Source organism: Salmo trutta, chromosome 22 (genome assembly GCF_901001165.1).
Source record: "Salmo trutta chromosome 22, fSalTru1.1, whole genome shotgun sequence".
Lineage (NCBI taxonomy): Eukaryota > Metazoa > Chordata > Actinopteri > Salmoniformes > Salmonidae > Salmo > Salmo trutta.
The window spans coordinates 22,923,661-22,943,649 of NC_042978.1; the positions used below are offsets into that span (position 1 = coordinate 22,923,661).

The 19,989-nt window shown below is 41.1% G+C and overlaps 1 protein-coding gene across 5 annotated transcripts in view; it reads right to left on the reverse strand.

Moving 5' to 3' along the window:
- The window catches only part of ttc39a (tetratricopeptide repeat domain 39A), a 44,018-nt gene that overhangs the window by 14,717 nt on the left and 9,312 nt on the right, over window positions 1-19,989 (reverse strand). For all 5 annotated transcript variants that reach the window (XM_029707265.1, XM_029707261.1, XM_029707262.1 and 2 more), the window contains one exon: window positions 16,525-16,629. In XM_029707265.1, the coding sequence (XP_029563125.1) occupies window positions 16,525-16,589 (65 nt within the window). In that variant the 5' untranslated portion in view covers window positions 16,590-16,629. The remainder of the gene's footprint in view (window positions 1-16,524; window positions 16,630-19,989) is intronic.

Consider the following 19,989-nt stretch of genomic DNA (forward strand, 5'->3'; position numbering starts at 1 on the left):
CAGTGGCGACCCGTCATTCAGGGCAGGTGGAGCAGAGCCTGCCATAGAGTTATATTACAAGTGCCCTTCCAAGAAGGCTAAAGATCATTGGCCACAGATAAAATCACGTCAAATCACATTATATGTACAGAAGCTTAGATTGGACTGATCATGTCAACATCTTACTTTCAAAGTCTTAGCTACAGTGGGGGAAAAAAGTATTTGATCCCCTGCTGATTTTGTACGTTTGCCCACTGACAAAGAAAGGATCAGTCTATAATTTTAATGGTAGGTTTATTTGAACAGTGAGAGACAGAATAACAACAAAAATATCGAGAAAAACGCATGTCAAAAATGTTATAAATTGATTTGCATTTTAATGAGGGAAATAAGTATTTGACCCCCTCTCAATCAGAAAGATTTCTGGCTCCCAGGTGTCTTTTATACAGGGAACGAGCTGAGATTAGGAGCACACTCTTAAAGGGAGTGCTCCTAACCGCAGATTGTTACCTGTAAAAAAGACACCTGTCCACAGAAGCAATCAATCAATCAGATTCCAAATTCTCCACCATGGCCAAGACCAAAGAGCTCTCCAAGGATGTCAGGGACAAAATTGTAGACCTACGCAAGGCTGGAATGGGCTACAAGACCATTGCCAAGCAGCTTGGTGAGAAGGTGACAACATTTGGTGCGATTATTCGCAAATAGAAGAAACACAAAAGAACTGTCAATATCCCTCGGCCTGGGGCTCCATGCAAGATCTCACCTCGTGGAGTTGCAATGATCATGAGAACGGTGAGGAATCAGCCCAGAACTACACGGGAGGATCTTGTCAATGATCTCAAGGCAGCTGGGACCATAGTCACCAAGAAAACAATTGGAAAACACTACGCCGTGAAGGACTGAAATCCTGCAGCGCCCGCAAGGTCCCCCTGCTCAAGAAAGCACATATACATGCCCGTCTGAAGTTTGCCAATGAACATCTGAATGACTCAGAGGACAACTGGTGAAAGTGTTGTGGTCAGATGAGACCAAAATGGAGCTCTTTGGCATCAACGTGTTTGGAGGAGGAGGAATGCTGCCTATGACCCCAAGAACACCATCCCCACCGTCAAACATGGAGGTGGAAACATTATGCTTTGGGGGTGTTTTTCTGCTAAGGGGACAGGACAACTTCACCGCATCAAAGGAACGATGGAAGGGGCCATGAAAACCTCCTTCCCACAGCCAGGGCATTGAAAATGGGTCGTGGATGGGTATTCCAGCATGACAATGACCCAAAACACATAGCCAAGGCAACAAAGGAGTGGCTCAAGAAGAAGCACATTAAGGTCCTGGAGTGGCCTAGCCAGTCTCCAGACCTTAATCCCATAGAAAATCTGTGGAGGGAGCTGAAGGTTCGAGTTGCCAAACGTCAGCCTCGAAACCTTAATGACTTGGAGAAGATCTGCAAAGAGGAGTGGGACAAAATCCTTCCTGAGATGTGTGCAAACCTGGTGGCCAACTACAAGAAACGTCTGACCTCTGTGATTGCCAACAAGGGTTTTGCCACCAAGTACTAAGTCATGTTTTGCAGAGGGGTCAAGTACTTATTTCCCTCATTAAAATACAAATAATTGTATACAATTTTTGAGATGCGTTTTTCTGGATATTTTTGTTGTTATTCTGTCTCTCACTGTTCAAATAAACCTACTATTAAAATTATAGACTGATCATTTCTTTGTAAGTGGGCAAACGTACAAAATCAGCAGGGGATCAAATACTTTTTCCCCCCACTGTAGCAGTCATCATCATGAATCAAGTCGACAATCTACTGGCAAATCATTTTTAAGCCTTGTCATATGAAAATAAATAATGAAGATAAATTATAGATAAAACATATCGGTGCTCATCGGCCATTGGACACAAACATTACACAACAAGTTGGAAATCGCAAATTCAACAATGAGTGGTTTGTAAGGAATCAGTGGCTAACTGCAAGCATTGCAAAGCAACCACTAGTCTGCTATTCAGTGGAGTGGCTTTGTTCCCACTATAAATCCAGAGAATGCCAGACTTTGATGACAAAGTTTGATGACAAAATTAGTCCACAAAGGACCGCCACACCACCTTCACAAGGTGAGTCCAAAAATGTATTGTATGCTGTTGCATTAATTATGTAATATGCCAGGGAGATATGTATACTGTAGCTAAGAGAGCAATACTAAGTGTATGTTGTGTAGTAAGCTGTTAGCAGCCCATGTGCCTCACCCTAATTATTTGGTCTATTTTCACCAACGCGGTTTTGTAAAAATATCGTTCGTGGTCGGTGTGTGCTTGTTTGCAAACTTTTTTGTTCAACTTTGACAGTGCACCTGATAGGAGTGATGGTGCTTCTCTTGCACGTTCAAATTCAGCACACACAACATTCTATAATAGAATTGTGTTATTTGACGTGTCAAATTAAAAGCTTATTTAACGCGTCAAATAGAGCCAAACGGTGTTCAATGTGTCTCACCCTAATAATTTGGTCTATTTTCACCTCTTAATTTCACCTACTTTTCTGACTTGGTGGAGCACATGTAGCCAATAACCTGTTTTAGAGAAATGTAATCACTGAATATTTTAAGAGCTTTCATTGTCTTTTTTACAGGGAGTACACTGTAAGAACGGCCCATGTTCTGAATTCTGTCACTGTACAAAAGTGCTGAACAAATAGTTATATTGACTACGTCCGTCGTCGCTCGCACATTAATGTCTTAATCGAAATTACGGATTGCCTCTTATCTGCTTGTTGTCCCCTCATGCTATAGTTTGCACATCTCAATTGTCAGTAGAAACCACATTTGTTTAATTAAGTCAGCCATATCAGCTATGATTTTTTAAAAAGGTGTAGCAGTGGTAAGGTCTTGGGACTGCTGTTGGGACTCTGCTGTTGGGACAGCTTTATGTAGGCCCTAACAGTTTGTGGGTAGCGTTTGTCACCGTTATAGTGCAATATATGTTTATTGTTTAGTGTTGTGGCTTTGCTGGCATGTTCCCACATTTCCCCCCCCCCCACCAAGATGTATATGCTAAAATCTCCACTGGTTAGGCCTATTGATTAGCGATTGTCAAGGATACAATTTTTTTTGTTTTTAGTTAAGATTATTTGTTTACATAAGCTGTTTATTCGATTGTAGGGTTTGAATAGCATGAGAAGACACCAACATAAGGTTCAAAATCTATTCTAGCTCTTAATGGGGCAGTAGCCTACATTGTGTGTAATATTTTCAATTACAGTATTATTTAATTTGCAGTTATTCTTCAGCTATTTATTGTTACCAATAATATTTACATGTTGATAGTATCTTCTGATTACAATTATTATTTCTCATGTTTTAACTAAATGCAATCTATTAGCTTCAAAAATATAAGTACGTATATCTAGCTGTCCGATAACACATTCTGATGGAATAGCTTGTCTGCATTTGTAAAAACCCAGAGTGTATTGAGAGAACGTAGGAAAAAGATCTTGGTTCCAATTCTAAACATAGCAATGTGAATGCAAAGAGGACGGACCACAAAATAGGTGAAGTGAACAGGCAAAAGAGTTGAGTCCTCATTCAAAGCCAAGGGCAGTGTGAATACAAAGAGAACAGGGTTATTTAGCTATTTTTTTTACCCAAGAGTTCACTTTAAAGAGGACTGAGATTGGTTGTTTTAAAGAGAACTATATGTGAAAATAACCTAAGTTATAATATGTTCCCTTGGAAACAGGCCCAAGTTAAGTCCCTGAATGTGACACTGCAGGTCTGACAATGCACACCCAAGAGTGCTGGTCTGACTGGTTCCCAGAAAGTTCCACCACAGTCAAAGTAGCTATGAGACAATTCTGGTGCGACAGAAGTCTCTTAACTGGAATGTTGCATGTCTGCATGCCTGACATTTGACTGCCATTGACCACAAAACAACTCATGGGACTACTGAGAGGACTTCTGTACAAAAAGAAGCAGCACTTACAAAATTATTAGTCTATTAGCCACAAGACGAGTAGTGTCGTCCTGGGTACCTTACCTATCAAAAATAAAGTTTCACTTTTTGTGTGACTCACTTTCACTATGTGTAAATATACACATTATCATCAAATGTATGTCACATCAAAAACCATACACATATTATTTAAAAGGAAGACATAAATCAAGAGATATTTAGTCATGAGAAAGCATGGAGGAGGAGGTGTGATGGTGCTTTACTGGTGACACTGTCAGTGATTTATTTAGAATTCAAGACACACTTAACCAGCATGGCTACCACAGCATTCTACAGTGATACGCCATCCCATCTGGTTTGCGCTTAGTGGAACTATGATTTGTTTTTCAACAGGACAATGACCCAACACACCTCTAGGCTGTGTAAGGTCTATTTGACCAAGAAGGAGAGTGATGGAATGCTGCATCAGATGATCTGGCCTCCATAATCACCTGACCTCAACCCAATTGAGATGATTTGAGATGAGTTGGACTGCAGAGTGAAGGAAAAGCAGCCAACAAGTGCCTAGCATATGTGGGAACTTCTTCAAGGCTGTTGGAAAAGCATTCCAGGTGAAGCTGGTTGAGAGAATGCCAAGACTGCGCAAAGCTGTCATCAAGGCAAAGGGTGGCTACTTTGAATAATCTCATATATATTTTATATGTAGTAACCAAAACGCTTTTTTGGTTACTACATGATTCCATATGTGTTATTTTGTAGTTTTGATGTCTTCACTATTATTCTACAATGTAGAAAATAGTAAAAATAAAGAAAAAGCCTTGAATGAGCAGGCGTGTCAAAACTTTTGACTGGTACTGTTTATGAATAAACATTTTGAAAGTTGTTCCAAGGTAAATTAACAAAGTTACCATAGATTGCCATACATTACCTGTTATTTACCAAAATTACAGAAGAATGTTGGACAGCCAATGAGACGGAGTCTGGCTAGGCGATTACGCTACACCCTTTGTCTGAACATGTGTGTTCCATCTCTACATATTTCTCAGTATAGATGGACAGCCCCTACCTCACCTTTCACGATGTATACACTATCAACAGTTCCATGCCTAGTGTACAACACTCACATATAGTGTGGTGGTTAATTTCTTTACTATCAAATGAGGAGAGACAAACGTATCACACAAGTCAGAGTTATACGTCAACTAAATCTTTATTCAATTAATAAGGGAGCAGGGCAATACAACACACAAAGTGAATCGATTGAGTGTTCTACAATAATGATGGCTGGTCAACGAATCACCCTCAGATGATTCGTTGAGAGCCTCGAGACAAAGGTACAAAGGTCTTCTATAGCCAAGATTCCCCCTTCAGTCTACATGACAAACAATAGATGTATGGAATGGGTCACAAGGTTAAAATTTGTTTGAAAGAAACTTATAATTCACAGCCGACAGTATCTGATGTAAAAACTTCTCATTGTCTACAAACCAGGGTCTGGCCCCGAGCCATCTCTTCCTGGTACCTTCCAGTCAGGCACACATACACTAATCATGCTATGAAATGTGGTCTTGTTAGGTTTATCACCAATCGATTGTAAATTCACTGTCAGTGTTAAATCTCCCAGAGGCCCACTTTCAGTTCACACAGACACAATAGAGGTTATATGAACCCTTTATTCTGTTGCATAAAACAACAATTTGATGCAATAACAGTACTATAACATAATCTTGAAATTTCTCTCACAATAGTTGTCAGGAATGAGGTGGGACTGGCAAGTCCTTGATTGGGATAGGTCAATTACGTAAGGCCCGCTGCTGTTCCTGCCCAGTCTGCATGTTTGTACAGGTAAATAGTAGCTTCAGAGAGCAGAAGGCCATGCATGATTTTACTGTCTAATCAGAAAAGCTAAAACTGTGATATTAAAAGCATGAGGCTGGCTGTTTTGATGTCATTGCACTGCCTTTTTCCTCTTGCAAGCCTTTGTCTGTGTTGCTATGTACATAAAGTAGGTCATGAACATCTGGCTGTTTGATGAAATGTACAGTACCGGTCAAAAGTTTGAGATTCTTCAAGGTAGCCACCCTTTGCCTTGATGACAGCTTGCACAATCTTGGCATTCTCTCAACCAGCTTCATGAGGTAGTCACCTGCAATGCATTTCAATTAACAGGTGTGCCTTGTTAAAAGTTAATTTGTGGAATTGATTTCCTTAATGCATTTCAGCCAATCAGTTGATGTGACAAGGTAGGGGTGGTATACAGAAGATGGCCCTATTTAGTAAAAGACCAAGTCAATATTATGGTAAGAACAGCTCAAATAAGCAAAGAGAAATGACAGTCCATCATTACTTTAAGACATGAAGGTCAGTCAGTCCAGAAAATGTTAAGAATTTTGAACATTTCTTCAAGTATAGTCACCCCAAAAAATGTGTATGTGTGTCCAAACTCTTGACTGGTGCTGTATAGTTAATCAAATAATCAAATCAAATTTTATTGGTCACATACACATGTTTAGCAGATGTTATTGCGAGTGTAGTGAAATGCTTGTGCTTCTAGTTCCGACAGTGCAATAATATCTAACAATTCCACAACAACTACCTAATACACACAAATCTAAGTAAAGGGATGGAATAAGAATATATACATATAAATATATGGATGAGCGATGACCGAGCGGCAGTCTGATGGCCTTGAGATGGAAGCTGTTTTTCAGTCTTTCAGTCCCAGATTTGATGCACCTGTACTGACCTCGCCTTCTGGATGGTAGCGGGGTGAACAGGCAGTGCTCGGGTGGTTGTTGTCCTTGATGATCTTTTGGCCTTCCTGTGACATTGTGTGCTGTAGGTGTCCCGGAGGGCTGGTAGTTTGCTCCCGGTGATGCGTTGGGCAGACCGCACCACCCTCTGGAGAGCCTTGTGGTTGTGGGCGGTGCAGTTGCCGTTGAGACTCTGGGCCTCAAGCTTAATGATGAGCTTGGAGGGTACTATGGTGTTGAATGCCTAGCTGTAGTCAATGAACAGCATTCTTACATAGGTATGCCTCTTGTCCAGATAGGATAGGGCAGTGTGCAGTGTGGACCTATTGGGGCGGTATGCAAATTGAAGTGGGTCTAGGGTGGCAGGTAAGGTGGAGGTGATATGATCCTTGACCAGTCTCTCAAAGCACTTCATGATGACAGAAATGAGTGCTACGGGGCGATAGTAATTTAGTTCAGTTACCTTTGCCTTCTTGGGTACAGGAACAATGGTGGCCATCTTGAAGCACGTGGGGACAGCAGACGAGGATAGGGAGAGATTGAATATGTCCGTAAACACACCAGCCAGTTGGTCTGCACATGCTCTGAGGACGTGGCTAGGGATGCCGTCTGGGCCGGCAGCCTTGCGAGGGTTAACACGTTTAAATGTCTTACGTCGGCCACAGTCCTTGGTAGCGGGCCGCGTTGGGGGCACTGTATTATCCTCAAAGTGGGCAAAGAAGGTATTTAGTTTGTCTGGAAGCAAGACGGTGTCCGTGACGTGGCTGGTTTTCTTTTTATAGTCTGTGATTGCCTGTAGACCCTGCCACATTCGTCTCGTGTCTGAGCCGTTGAATTGCGACTCCACTTTGTCCCTATAACGACATTTTGCTTGTTTGACTGCCTTGCGGAGGGAATAATTACATTGTTTGTATTCGGCCATATTCCCAGTCATCATTCCATGGTGTAATGCGGTGGTTTGCGCTTTCAGTTTTGCGCGAATGGTTTCTGGTTAGGGTAGGTTTAAATAGTTACAGTGGTTACATCATCTCCAATGCACTTCCTTATGAACTCACTCAACAAATCCGCGTATAAATCGATATTATTCTCGATATTAGGCTGCACGGAACATTTCCCAGTCCGCGTCATCAAAACAATCTTGAAGCGTGGATTCCGATTGGTCAGACCAGCGTTGAATAGTTCTAGTCACGGGTACATCCTGTTTGAGTTTCTGCCTATAGGACGGGAGGAGCAAAATGGAGTCGTGGTCGGATTTGCCGAAGGGAGGGCCTTGTATGCATCACAGAAGTTAGAGTAGCCGTGATCCAGTGTATTGCCCGCACGAGTGCAACAATCAATATGCTGATAGAATTTAGGTAGCCTTGTTCTCAAATTTGCTTTGTTAAAATCCCCAGCTACAATAAATAAATGCAGTCTCAGGATATATGATTTCCAGTTTGCAAAGAGTCCAGTGAAGTTCCTTGAGGGCCGTCGTGGTATCGGCTTGAGGGGGGATATTCACGGCTGTGACAATAACCGACGAGAATTTTCGTGGTATATAATTGTTAGAATAATTTGTATGTGTTAGAATAATGACTAAATTGTTCCACTCTGAAATTTTAGGATAGGGGGAAATGTTTGAGAATCATGGGAAGATAAAATCAGGATGTGGGTAGATTTGGTAGTATGGTAATACTTGGATGTTATAATCTTTAGTAGGGATGTAAATAGAGTAAAGTTGTATAGTAGGTAATAGGAAATCATTAGGGGGGTTTCAACCCAAGAGGGTCTCAACGGGGGAGGGAAGGTGAAAGCCTTGAAGAATGTGGCAAGTTTTTATGTTTTTTTGTGGTGAGTGAAAAAGTACTGGTTGTTGGAGAAGGGAGTGGTCTAAAGATAAGAATGTGTTTGTATTATAAAAGGACTGAGTCTTGATTTTTGACTTTAGAACATTCTCTGAATAAACTGTACAGACCTTTTGCAGAAAGCTGAGTCCTTGCCTAATTATTCTTACCCCAGTGTCTTACAAACCTTGGGGATTAGTCAAGGCTTATTGATTGTTAATTAGTATCATTGGGATTCGAAAATTCCTTGAACAATTGGTCCTTCGAGCCGGATCCTCAATACCCGTTGACTGTCGTTCCAGGGGACACTGAAAACCGTGCACGGGTGTATGAAACATCCGTAATAACAAAGACCTGCCCTCTAATATTGAGGGTTCATTTCAGGCCGGTGGCGAACTGGAACACGACAGTAAACGGTGAGGAGATCTAACCAAAATTACAACTCAGCTGCAAGGAAAAGGTCAGTAATCTTTATTCATTAGTTTGGGGGTTAAGTTACAAAACTCGCTTAAAAAAATTGACTTTGCATTAGTCAAAATAGAGTGGGAAAAGGCTTGATTCTTAAACCAAACGGGATTGAATGGTATCTGGTATACCGTCCATATAATCTAATGAAGAGAAAGAATAAGACAAAAGTATCTATGTTAGTGTTGGCGGCACTGAGTCACAGATCTAAGTAACAAATTTCGAAGTAAGTATCTAACAGTAAGACCTAAAAGTAAAACTAGTTGCAGTAAGACCTAAAAGTAAAACTGGTTGCAGTAAGACCTAAAAGTAAAACTGGTTGAAGTACAGTATCTAACAGTAAGACCTAAAAGTAAAACTAGTTGCAGTAAGACCTAAAAGTAAAACTGGTTGCAGTAAGACCTAAAAGTAAAACTGGTTGAAGTACAGTATCTAATAGTAAGACCTAACAGTAAAACTGGTTGAAGTACAGTATCTAATAGTAAGACCTAACAGTAAAACTGGTTGAAGTACAGTAGCCGGAAAACGTAATATAAATGGCGAAATAAAGTAAATTAAGTTACGGTAGTCTAGGACTAAGTGAGATTAAGTATGATAACAGTAGAGCACACACATAGATTGTGAGAATTGGAGTTAATATTGAGACCTAAACGATAACTGGTCAATAACATATTAGGCGGCAAACGTAATATAGAAAATGCGAAAAAGAAAAAAAATTATAAGAAAGTAGGTCAGGGACATAATTTGTATGAATACAGATCGCCTATCGAAATACGTTTCAGAGGGATAGTCTAGATCAAAGGGAGGCACACAAATAGGTCTGACTATCCCGAGAGGGAGGGATTAATGGTTAATTATTTGAGTAGGTCGGAAAGGTGAGACCTAATATTCTATCAAAAGTCATACAAATAATTATTCTGAATTCCAAGAAGGGTAACAAGGGGAAGTGTTAACTAATAATGGGTTGTAAACCTCAAAAGAGGCCCCGGAAAGAACAGGAAGGACAGAAAGAAAGCAAGCGGAACAGAATGAGAGAAAGGGAGTCAAGTAGGATTAGGGAGAGAGAGAAAAATACTCAGGAAGAAACAATGAAAGATAGATTGAGAACAAGGAAAAGAGAGAGAGTACGAGATAAAGACGTAGCCTGGGAGAGGAAAGAAGAGCCAGTACCAAGGGAATCTAACCTTAAAAAGCGATTAGCACCGTATAATAGGCCAGGGCTGAGGGAGGTTCAATCAGAGTGGGAGGAGGTCAGTGTCCTCTCATAGAACTCCCAAATCCTAGGGCAGGTGAAGATAATCAACCAGAAACAATGCAAGTGTATAGAGCTTGGAATCAGAGAGATGTAGTAAGGGCTGTAGAGGGAATAGTACACCCAAAGACAGAAATAGAGGGGTTCAGAAGGGACATGGAAGGATTGACCGAAAGTTTTAAACTAAATACCGGGGAGCTGGAACGAGCAGTTAGACAGAGAGTGGGAAAAGATTGGGCAGCCGTGAAGGGAGACTGGACCCCAGGACAGGGGGACAGAGTTGTTCTGCAGTGGATTGCAGAGGGAAATTATCAGGATAAACTATACCAGCTATGCAACAATCTTAGGGATTATTATCACAAGTATGCTGATTTTTCAAAAATTCAGAGGACACAGACAGTGAGGTGTTGAATTGGCCACCATCGACCTCAGGTTGAGTTAATTTTATTTTACAGGGACAGTGCACATTAATCACAGTAGTGTGTGTCTAATGGCAGGGTAATCCTAACAAACACTTTGAGAGCCTGTTTGAAGACAGACTGAAGGGGTTTTAAGGTTGTAAAGCAAGCTTGGGCTAAACTAGTCAAGGAGTAGGTCAACCTGTTTGGGATAGGGGGCAGTATTTTCACGGCCGGATAAAAAACATACCCGATTTAATCTGGTTACTACTCCTGCCCAGAAACTAGAATATGCATATAATTAGTAGATTTGGATAGAACACACTCGAAAGTTTCTAAAACTGTTTGAATGGTGTTTGTGAGTATAACAGAACTCATATGGCAGGTCAAAACCTGAGAAGATTCTATATGGGAAGTGCCTGTCTGACCATTTCTTGGCCTTCTGTAGCCTCTTTATCGAAAATACGGGATCTCTGCTGTAACGTGACATTTTCTAAGGCTCTCAGAAGGCGCCAGAACGTGGAATGATAACTCTGCAGTCCCTGGGCGAAAAACAGTAGGGGTTTTGGAAAGTGGTCGTTCTGAGAACAATGACACTGGTTCGCGCGTGCATGTGACGACTCCATTTTCTATTTTCAGTGTTTGAACGGATACAACGTCTCCCGGTTGGAATATTATCGCTATTTTATGAAAAAAAAATCGCATAAAAATTGATTTTAAACAGCGTTTGACATGCTTCGAAGTATGGTAATGGAATATTTAAAAAAAAATTGTCACGATACGCGCCGGCGCGTCACCCTTCAGATAGTGTCTTGAACGCAAGAACAAAACGCAGCTGTTTGGACATAACTATGGATTATTTGGAACCAAAACAACATTTGTTGTTGAAGTAGAAGTCCTGGGAGTGCATTCTGACTAAGAACAGCAAAGGTAATCCAATTTTTCTTATAGTAAATCTGAGTTTGGTGAGTGCCAAACTTGGTGGGTGTCAAAATAGCTAGCCATGATGGCCGGGCTATCTACTCAGAATATTGCAAAATGTGCTTTCACCGAAAAGCTATTTTAAAATCGGACACCGCGATTGCATAAAGGAGTTCTGTATCTATAATTCTTAAAATAATTGTTATGTTTTTTGTCAACGTTTATCATGAGTAATTTAGTAAATTCACCGGAAGTTTTTGGTGGGTATGCTAGTTCTGAACAAAACATGCTAATGTAAAAAGCTGGTTTTTGATATAAATATGAACTTGATTGAACAAAACATGCATGTATTGTATAACATAATGTCCTAGGAGTGTCATCTGATGAAGATCATCAAAGGTTAGTGCTGCATTTAGCTGTGGTTTTGGTTTTTGTGACTTATATGCTAGCTTGAAAAATGGGTGTGTGATTATTTCTGGCTGGGTACTCTCCTGACATAATCTAATGTTTTGCTTTCGTTGTAAAGCCTTTTTGAAATCGGACAATGTGGTTAGATAAAGGAGAGTCTTGTCTTTACAATGGTATAAAATAGTCATATGTTTGAAAAATTTAAGTTTTTGAATTTTTTAGGTATTTGTAATTCGCGCCACGCTATACCATTGGATATTGGTGAGGCGTTCCGCTAGCGGAACATCTAGATGTAAGAGGTCACAGACACCCACACAGCAATATTTGAAAGAGGAAGTAAACATAGACAAAACCCTACTAAAAGTTAGTCAGTCTAGACCACCAGTAAAGGAGATTTCTAAATGGAAAAAGTTAGGAGCTGTCTATACTGAGGGAATTTGGTATAAGGATAAGTTGCCCATACTACCTAAGTCATTGTTTAGATATGCAGCAATATTGATGCATGGGCAAAGCCATGGATCAACAGGGGGATGATGGAAAGAATTAGGTAACATTGATGGAAAGAATTAGGTAACATTTCGTAGCATAAGTGATAACAAATTACTTACAAAATTGTTTTTGTTCAAGGTGTGTTAGATGTGCATAGAATAATCATCAAGGTAGAGAATGAGCACCACTGGGAGAATACCCCTCAGGTAGAATATCCATTCCAACAATTAGAAATGGACTTCATTGATATATGTTATAACCTATTCCGGAGTGAGGGAAAGAAGGGTGTTTAGCAATAATAGATAAGAATAGTAAATGGGTAGAAGCGTTCCCAACTTACTTGGTGGACATGATTATGGTAGCTAAAATATTAGGACAAGAGATTATCCCTAGAGTTGGTTTACTAGGATATATTTCTTTAAGCAATGGATTATATTTCAGCTAATCAGGTAGACCAGATAGAAATAGCAGATAGAGAGACCAGAACAGGTAGACATAGAAGTTGAAGATATACTAGCAGAACACATGAGAAGACTGTTTGTTAACCAAACCCGTATGTCCAAGATTTTGTGTCCAACAGGTGAAATACAGAAGAAGGTGACACACGCAATACAGCCTGGAGACTGGGTGGGGATCCAATCGTTGAAACAAAGAAACTGGAAACAGCCCCGTTGGGAAGGACCCTACCAGGTTCTGTTAACCACAGCCTTTGCCATTAGAATAGCTGAGAGAGCCACTTGGGTCCACGTTACTCACTGCAAGAAGGTAGGAACACATACAAGCACTACTGATCACACACAGAGTTAGGAGAAGAACCGAGTATCAATAGGGTTCGGGGGTTACCTCCTTAACGAAGATTCCCTAACCCGACCTGTCATCACTGTGTGTGCTCCTAGAGTGTGAGTATGGGGTGATCCCGGGCAGATAGGCTACAGGCAGGAGGGTTGGCGGTTTTTGGGAATATGGGGGACCCTAAGCTGCATCATAGTACTAATAATATTTTTGATACATCCAGATCCACCACCAGTCGGCCTAAATTGTACTGAATCTCTACCAGGGTTGAGAAGCAAAATACAAACTACTCAAAATAAGGACAGGCAAGGAAGAATAACATATAAAATAGGGGTTAAAGAAGGACAAAACACGAGATTTAGGATGAGGGCACTAAATATGACTAATGGAAAGGGACATGGTTATAATGAGATAACTGACGACAACACTCCCTTATATCTGTGTCAACCAACTAGGTCTATGTGTTCCTGGTCCCAGGTGTTTAAACACACAGGGGGAAGGGAATATGAGACTAATATCTGGAAATGGAGTGCACGGTGGGGTGTTGAACGGAATAAGGATATTCCCTCATGTATGTTGGGGATAGTAGTAACTATACAAAATGTAACTAGTAATGACATACAAATGAAGTATATGGCATGCGCTGATGAGTATGGCAAGGATACATGCATATCATTTCAGTTGACAGACACTACAGGGAAATACACCGTAGTAAATCCGTTATTAGGAATTAATAATTCAGGTGGAAAATCCACTAGTCTACCTGATGTGAAGGATTTCCTTCTCCAAGAAAGGAACCAAGGGGAGATAGAAGGAATACCAGATGAAAATCTCTGGTTAAAATGGATGAATTACACAGCCAGGGCTCTGGGCCAAACTAATTGTTATGCATGTTCTACTGGGCGACCAACTATGTTGACTGCTCCAATGCCACAGACAATGCTTTCTTGTGTGTTAGACTTAGGATCTAATCAGGAAGACGTAAACTGTACAGGGATGGGGTTGGCCAGATTAAAGAGCGCAGCTAATCCACCTCAGTTCACTCTAACTCCTGGAGAGTATCAGTGTTATGGACACAGGAATGGTAGTAGGGATTTGGGAGATTTTAATGGATGTAAGACAGTAGTGAATGTGACAGACTTAGATTGGAAAGTGCAGGAGAAGATTCTTAACCTCACAGCACCTGTAACTGATGTATGGTGGGCATGTTCCGACCAAGGACACATAAGACAGATGTTACCAAAAGGGTGGGTAGGTACTTGCGCCCCAGTGTTATTGGTACAACCAGTGAGGATTAGTCATCAAAGGCCAGTGGTGAGTAAAATATTAAGAAATAAGAGAGGTCTGGTCCTAGATGAGGGTTAGGGTTAGGGAGAGTGCAGTGACTCAGCAGATGGTGAGGTACGGGCCCATCACAGAGTCTGACCAATTGGATGAACGAGATACAGATCTAGACCTGATGGACACCGTTGATACATTCAATCCTAGGAGCCGGAACTTAATGAGACAATTTTCAATGTTTAGAGACTGTTTATTCAATGAAGATCATGATAAAAATCCTGAACAGAAGAGTTATGATTGGAAGTAGTATTAAACAGCCATCGATGAGTAAATGATGTAAATGGTTTGATTGGGTATGATTTTATTTTCTAATAAAACATTTATCTATCAGTGTGTAACATTTAGTCAAAGGGTGGATTGTTAGAATAATTTGTATGTGTTAGAATAATGACTAAATTGTTCAACTCTGAAATTGTAGGATAGGGGGAAATGTTTGAGAATCATGGGAAGATAAATCAGGATGTGGGTAGATTTGGTAGTATGGTAATACTTGGATGTTATATTCTTTAGTAGGGATGTAAATAGAGTAAAGTTGTATAGTAGGTAATAGGAAATCATTAGGGGGTTTCAACCCAAGAGGGTCTCAACGGGGGAGGGAAGGTGAAAGCCTTGAAGAATGTGGCAAGTTTTTATGGTTCTTTGTGGTGAGTGGAAAAGTACTGGTTGTTGGAGAAGGGAGTGGTCTAAAGATAAGAATGTGTTTGTATTATAAAAGGACTGAGTCTTGATTTTTGACTTTAGAACATTCTCTGAATAAACTGTACAGACCTTTTGCAGAAAGCTGAGTCCTTGCCTAATTATTCTTACCCCAGTGTCTTACAAACCTTGGGGATTAGTCAAGGCTTATTGATTGTTAATTAGTATCATTGGGATTCGAAAATTCCTTGAACAATAATATAGGTCAGCATTTGATTGTGAGGAATTCTAGGTCAGGTGAACAAAAGGACTTGAGTTCATGTATGTTGTTACGATTATACCATGAGTAGTTAAAACATACATTATATTGCTGTGTTCATCATTCTGTGATATGGAAGGGCAGACCCCACAGTATAAACATACTCTCTGCATTATTACAAGAGTTTAGTATATGGGAGAAAGCCTGCCACTTTGTGTGCTCACTGCTCTGCAGAGGTTCTGGAATATACCTGGCCCAGTTGACTGCGTCAGTACATCAGCCTGAGGGGAGGGGAGGGAAGGAGAGAGAGAGGGAAGAAGAGATGGAGAGAGACACTGCTATTTCAGCACCACAGGCTTTCTCTACAGGTTTTTTCTCCCAAAGATTTTCTCTTATCATTGTTCTACCACACAATACTGTGTAAACCTATGCTCAACAAACACATTAGGTAATATTACACACTAGGATGCTGATGACGTGGAGGCTTTCTTGAGGCTTTTCTCACAAAGGTTTTCTTGGAATAGCAAACAAAGGAAGCCATAGGGGAGTTTAAGTGCCTACACCTTTGCTCTGCCTACACAACACAAGTCTACCATCACTCCCCTTGTCTCGCCCCAGGGTGACAGCTGACAGAATATGCCAAGACTTGGAGAGATGAATTGTATACATAGTTCTGAATACATGGTAGCCTAGTCTAAGACAGGATAACAACATTGGGAACTGAAAGGGATTAAGTACATCCATTGAGTTGTGAAACAGTGAAAGGATGGGAAATGGAAGACACAGTAGGGAGGGCTGGAGAGAAATTGGGACTTTGGCCAAAGAAGAGAAAAGATTGAATGTTGAGAAGGTCATGATAATGGAGGAGAAAATTCACAGAGGAAATTTAAGAAACCTGATGATGGTGTGTTTGAACACAATGCTGAACTGGTGTCAAACTGGAGAGGTGGTGGTGTTTATGAAACTACCACAGAGTGTACACTGTAGCACCAGTCACATTGTGTATTACCACCAGCCACCTGTATGGGCACACATTACCAGGGTACAGGTCTCTCACCTGCAGCGAAGCCTGGACAGGGCCTCATCAAAGTCATTCCTCAGGAACAGGTCCATTGCTGCCATGCAGTCCTCCAGGGCCAAAGACAGGTCCGACTTCTGGGACCTGAGACACAGAAAAGGGGTAAAGGGGACCGAGAGAGATGAAGCATTGGTCAATTAAGTACCTACCTATTGCTTCTCAGTGCAGGACCTAAATGTTAGAATAACACATTATATTCTTGACATCCCCTCAGAACAGTAAATAATTTACCTCTGATAAATTAGGTTTACATTGTTGAATGAAAGAAGCTGATTACTGCCAACTTCCCAGTGGATGTAAATGTATTATATTATTTTATGAATGAACCCCAGGACAAAACCTATATGTTTGTTCATGTCAACTAGGTGACATGTCTGAGTTCTATGTAGAGTAGCAGCCTGTAGAGTAGCATGACACAGCTTTAACTAGAAAGGAGCACTTCACTGGCCATCTACAGTAACGGATATCTTTAAAAAGAGCCACGTCACTTATTTTCTCTCCCAGGCAGCTCTGCTGCAGTGCCCCTGTTCTGTTTTTAGTGTGTGTGGGGGGGGCAAGAGGAACACGGACCACCTCCAAACGTTCTGTGAGGAGTGCAGGTCATGATATTGTCCCACTTTCCCACCCAATCTGAGCAGGCTTTTACACTGAACAAAAATATAAACGCAACATGTAAAGTGTTGGTCCCATGTTTCATGAGCTGAAATAAAAGATCCCAGAAATGTTCCATATGCACAAAAAGCTTTTTTCTCAAATTTTCTGCACAAATTTGTTTACATCCCTCTTAGTGACCATTTGTCCTTTGTCAAGATAATCCATCTACCTGACAGATATGGCATATCAAGAAGCTGATTAAACAGCATGATCATTACACAGGTACACCTTGTGCTGGGGAACATAAAAGGCTATTCTAAAATGTTCCATTTTGTCACACAACGCAATGCCACAGATGTCTAGAGTTGAGGGAGCGTGCAATTGGTATGCTGACTGCAGGAATGTCCACCAGAGCTGTTGCCAGATAATTGAATGTTCCTTTCTCTACCATAAGCCGCATCCAACGTTGTTGTAGAGAATTAGGCAGTACATCCAACCGGCCTCACAACCACATGTAACCACTCTAGCCCAGGACCTGCACATCAGGCATCTTCAGCTGTTGGATCGTCTCAGACCAGCCACCTGGACAGCTGATGAAATTGTGGGTTTGCACAAGCAAACCAACCAAACTGTGGGTTTGCACCACACAACCAACCAAACTCATCTGTGTGGTCGTCCTCCTCACCAGGGTCTTGATATGACTGCAGTTTGGCGTCGTAACCGAACTTCAGTGTGAAAATGCTCATCTTTGATGGCCACTGGCATGCTGGAGATGTGTGTTCTTCCCGGAGTAATCCCGGTTTCAACTGTACCGGGCAGATGATATGACGTCGTGTAGGCGAGCGGTTTGCAGATGTCACAGTTGTGAAGAAGAATGCCCCATGGTGGTGGTGGGGTTATGGTATGGGCAGGCGTAAGCTACACACAACGAACACAATTGCATTTTATCGATGGCAATTTGAATGCACAGAGATACCGTGACGAGATCCTGAGGCCCATTGAGGTGCCATTCATCCGCTGCCATCACCACATGTTTCAGCATGATAATGCACAGCCCCATGTTGGAAGGATCTGCAAACAATTCCTGGAAGCTGAAAATGTCCCAGTCTTCCATGGCCTGCATTCTCACCAGACATGTCACCCATTGAACATATTTTGGATACTCTGGATCGAAGTGTACCACGGCATGTTCCAGTTCCCGTCAATATCCAGCAACTTCACACAACCATTGAAGAGGCGTGGGACAACATTCCACAGGCCACAATCAACAGCCTGATCAACTCTATGCGAAGGAGAAGTCACACTGCATGAAGCAAATGATGGTCACACCAGATACTGAGTGGTTTTCTGATCCACGCCCATACATACCTTTAAAAAAGTATCTGTGACCAACCGATGCATATCTGTATTCCCAGCAGGGGCGGAAATCCCATGGGGGGGGTCGTGTCCACCCCGTCCCCCCCCATCCTGGGAAAAATATGATTTGTCCCCCCAATATATCACTGAAACATAACTATGTAATTTAAATAATATTAATAATACGCAATGAAAGCAATTGTGCTGATTATAGACACTTAATAGCGCGTTTTTAAGTTTCAAAAGATTGCAACCCCCCCACCCTTTGCCTCACAATGGTTTGATCCACTGCCAGTTCCTTAGCTTGCTAGGTAACAGAGAGGTCGTATCTACTGTCTGAAAGGCACTCAATGCATGTAACTGACGTGAGGTTAATCCAGTCAATCGCGCACACACACTAGCTGAATATGCAGAGCTAGCGCGCAAATATTAACTATTAAGCTAGCTAGTACCTATTCCATTTATGTGACGTCGTCAAAGATGGAATCAGCATGCAGATGATGTAAGTTAGTGCTTCAAAGTCCCTGTGATAACGTTAGCGATAAACTGAAATCCAAACTGAACAGAACTACACTCTCTTCTACCATTGTCTTAAATATATTTAATGGTCTCGTTGCAAAAGCTAAATTGTCGCAAGTGAACTTTTATTTATTTATTTTATTTCACCTTTATTTAACCCGGGTAGCAAAGATTATAGCAAACACCACTGAAACGTAATTGGTGCTCGCTAGCTTTGCAAATTCAGCTATTGTTGGAAGCCAGCCAATATGAAACAAACTATTAAAATCACAAAAGGTTGCAGCATATGTTGTGTAAATGGTGAACTCATACAGCTGTCAACTCTTGTCATTTTAATCCGTTTCACATTTGCTAGCTACCTTTTAGATCAAAGCCCAAATAGAATGATAGAAGATGATAGAAGCCCATCTCCTACTGTAAATAACCTACACACTGTGTGTGTGTGTAGCCAGCCAGCCAGCCAGCCAGGTAGAAAAATGGCAGAAAAATAAAAGACGGACATCAGAGTATTTTTCAGTACACCAAAACACATAGTAAGAACCCTAGTAGCCTAATATCTCAAAGACTAGTTGATAAAATGTTCATAAGAAAGAAATGAAATTCTAATGGAAATGTTTCACAATGATGTCATTAGGCAGAGCAGGTAACATATGGCACACAGACAGCAGAGTTGGGGACAGATATGCAGGGACAGACTGGCAGAGACAGGGAGTCTCAGGTAAGTTTGTTGAGTCTTTGTTTGGCAACATTATGAAAGGTTCTCCATTTTTTTGACTTGTAAAATAGGAACATAATTGGAAAATGCCATGGATACCCCCACTCTCAACTTAAACTGGTGACTGAACTAAGATTTGTTAAAGGCAATGGTATTGCTGTTGTGTAGTTTTGGGTACCGGTAGTTAGGAGTATGGCAAACACCTTATTTCTTTGGTTCCTCAATATACATTTACCATATTACAATGTAGGCTATGTTTT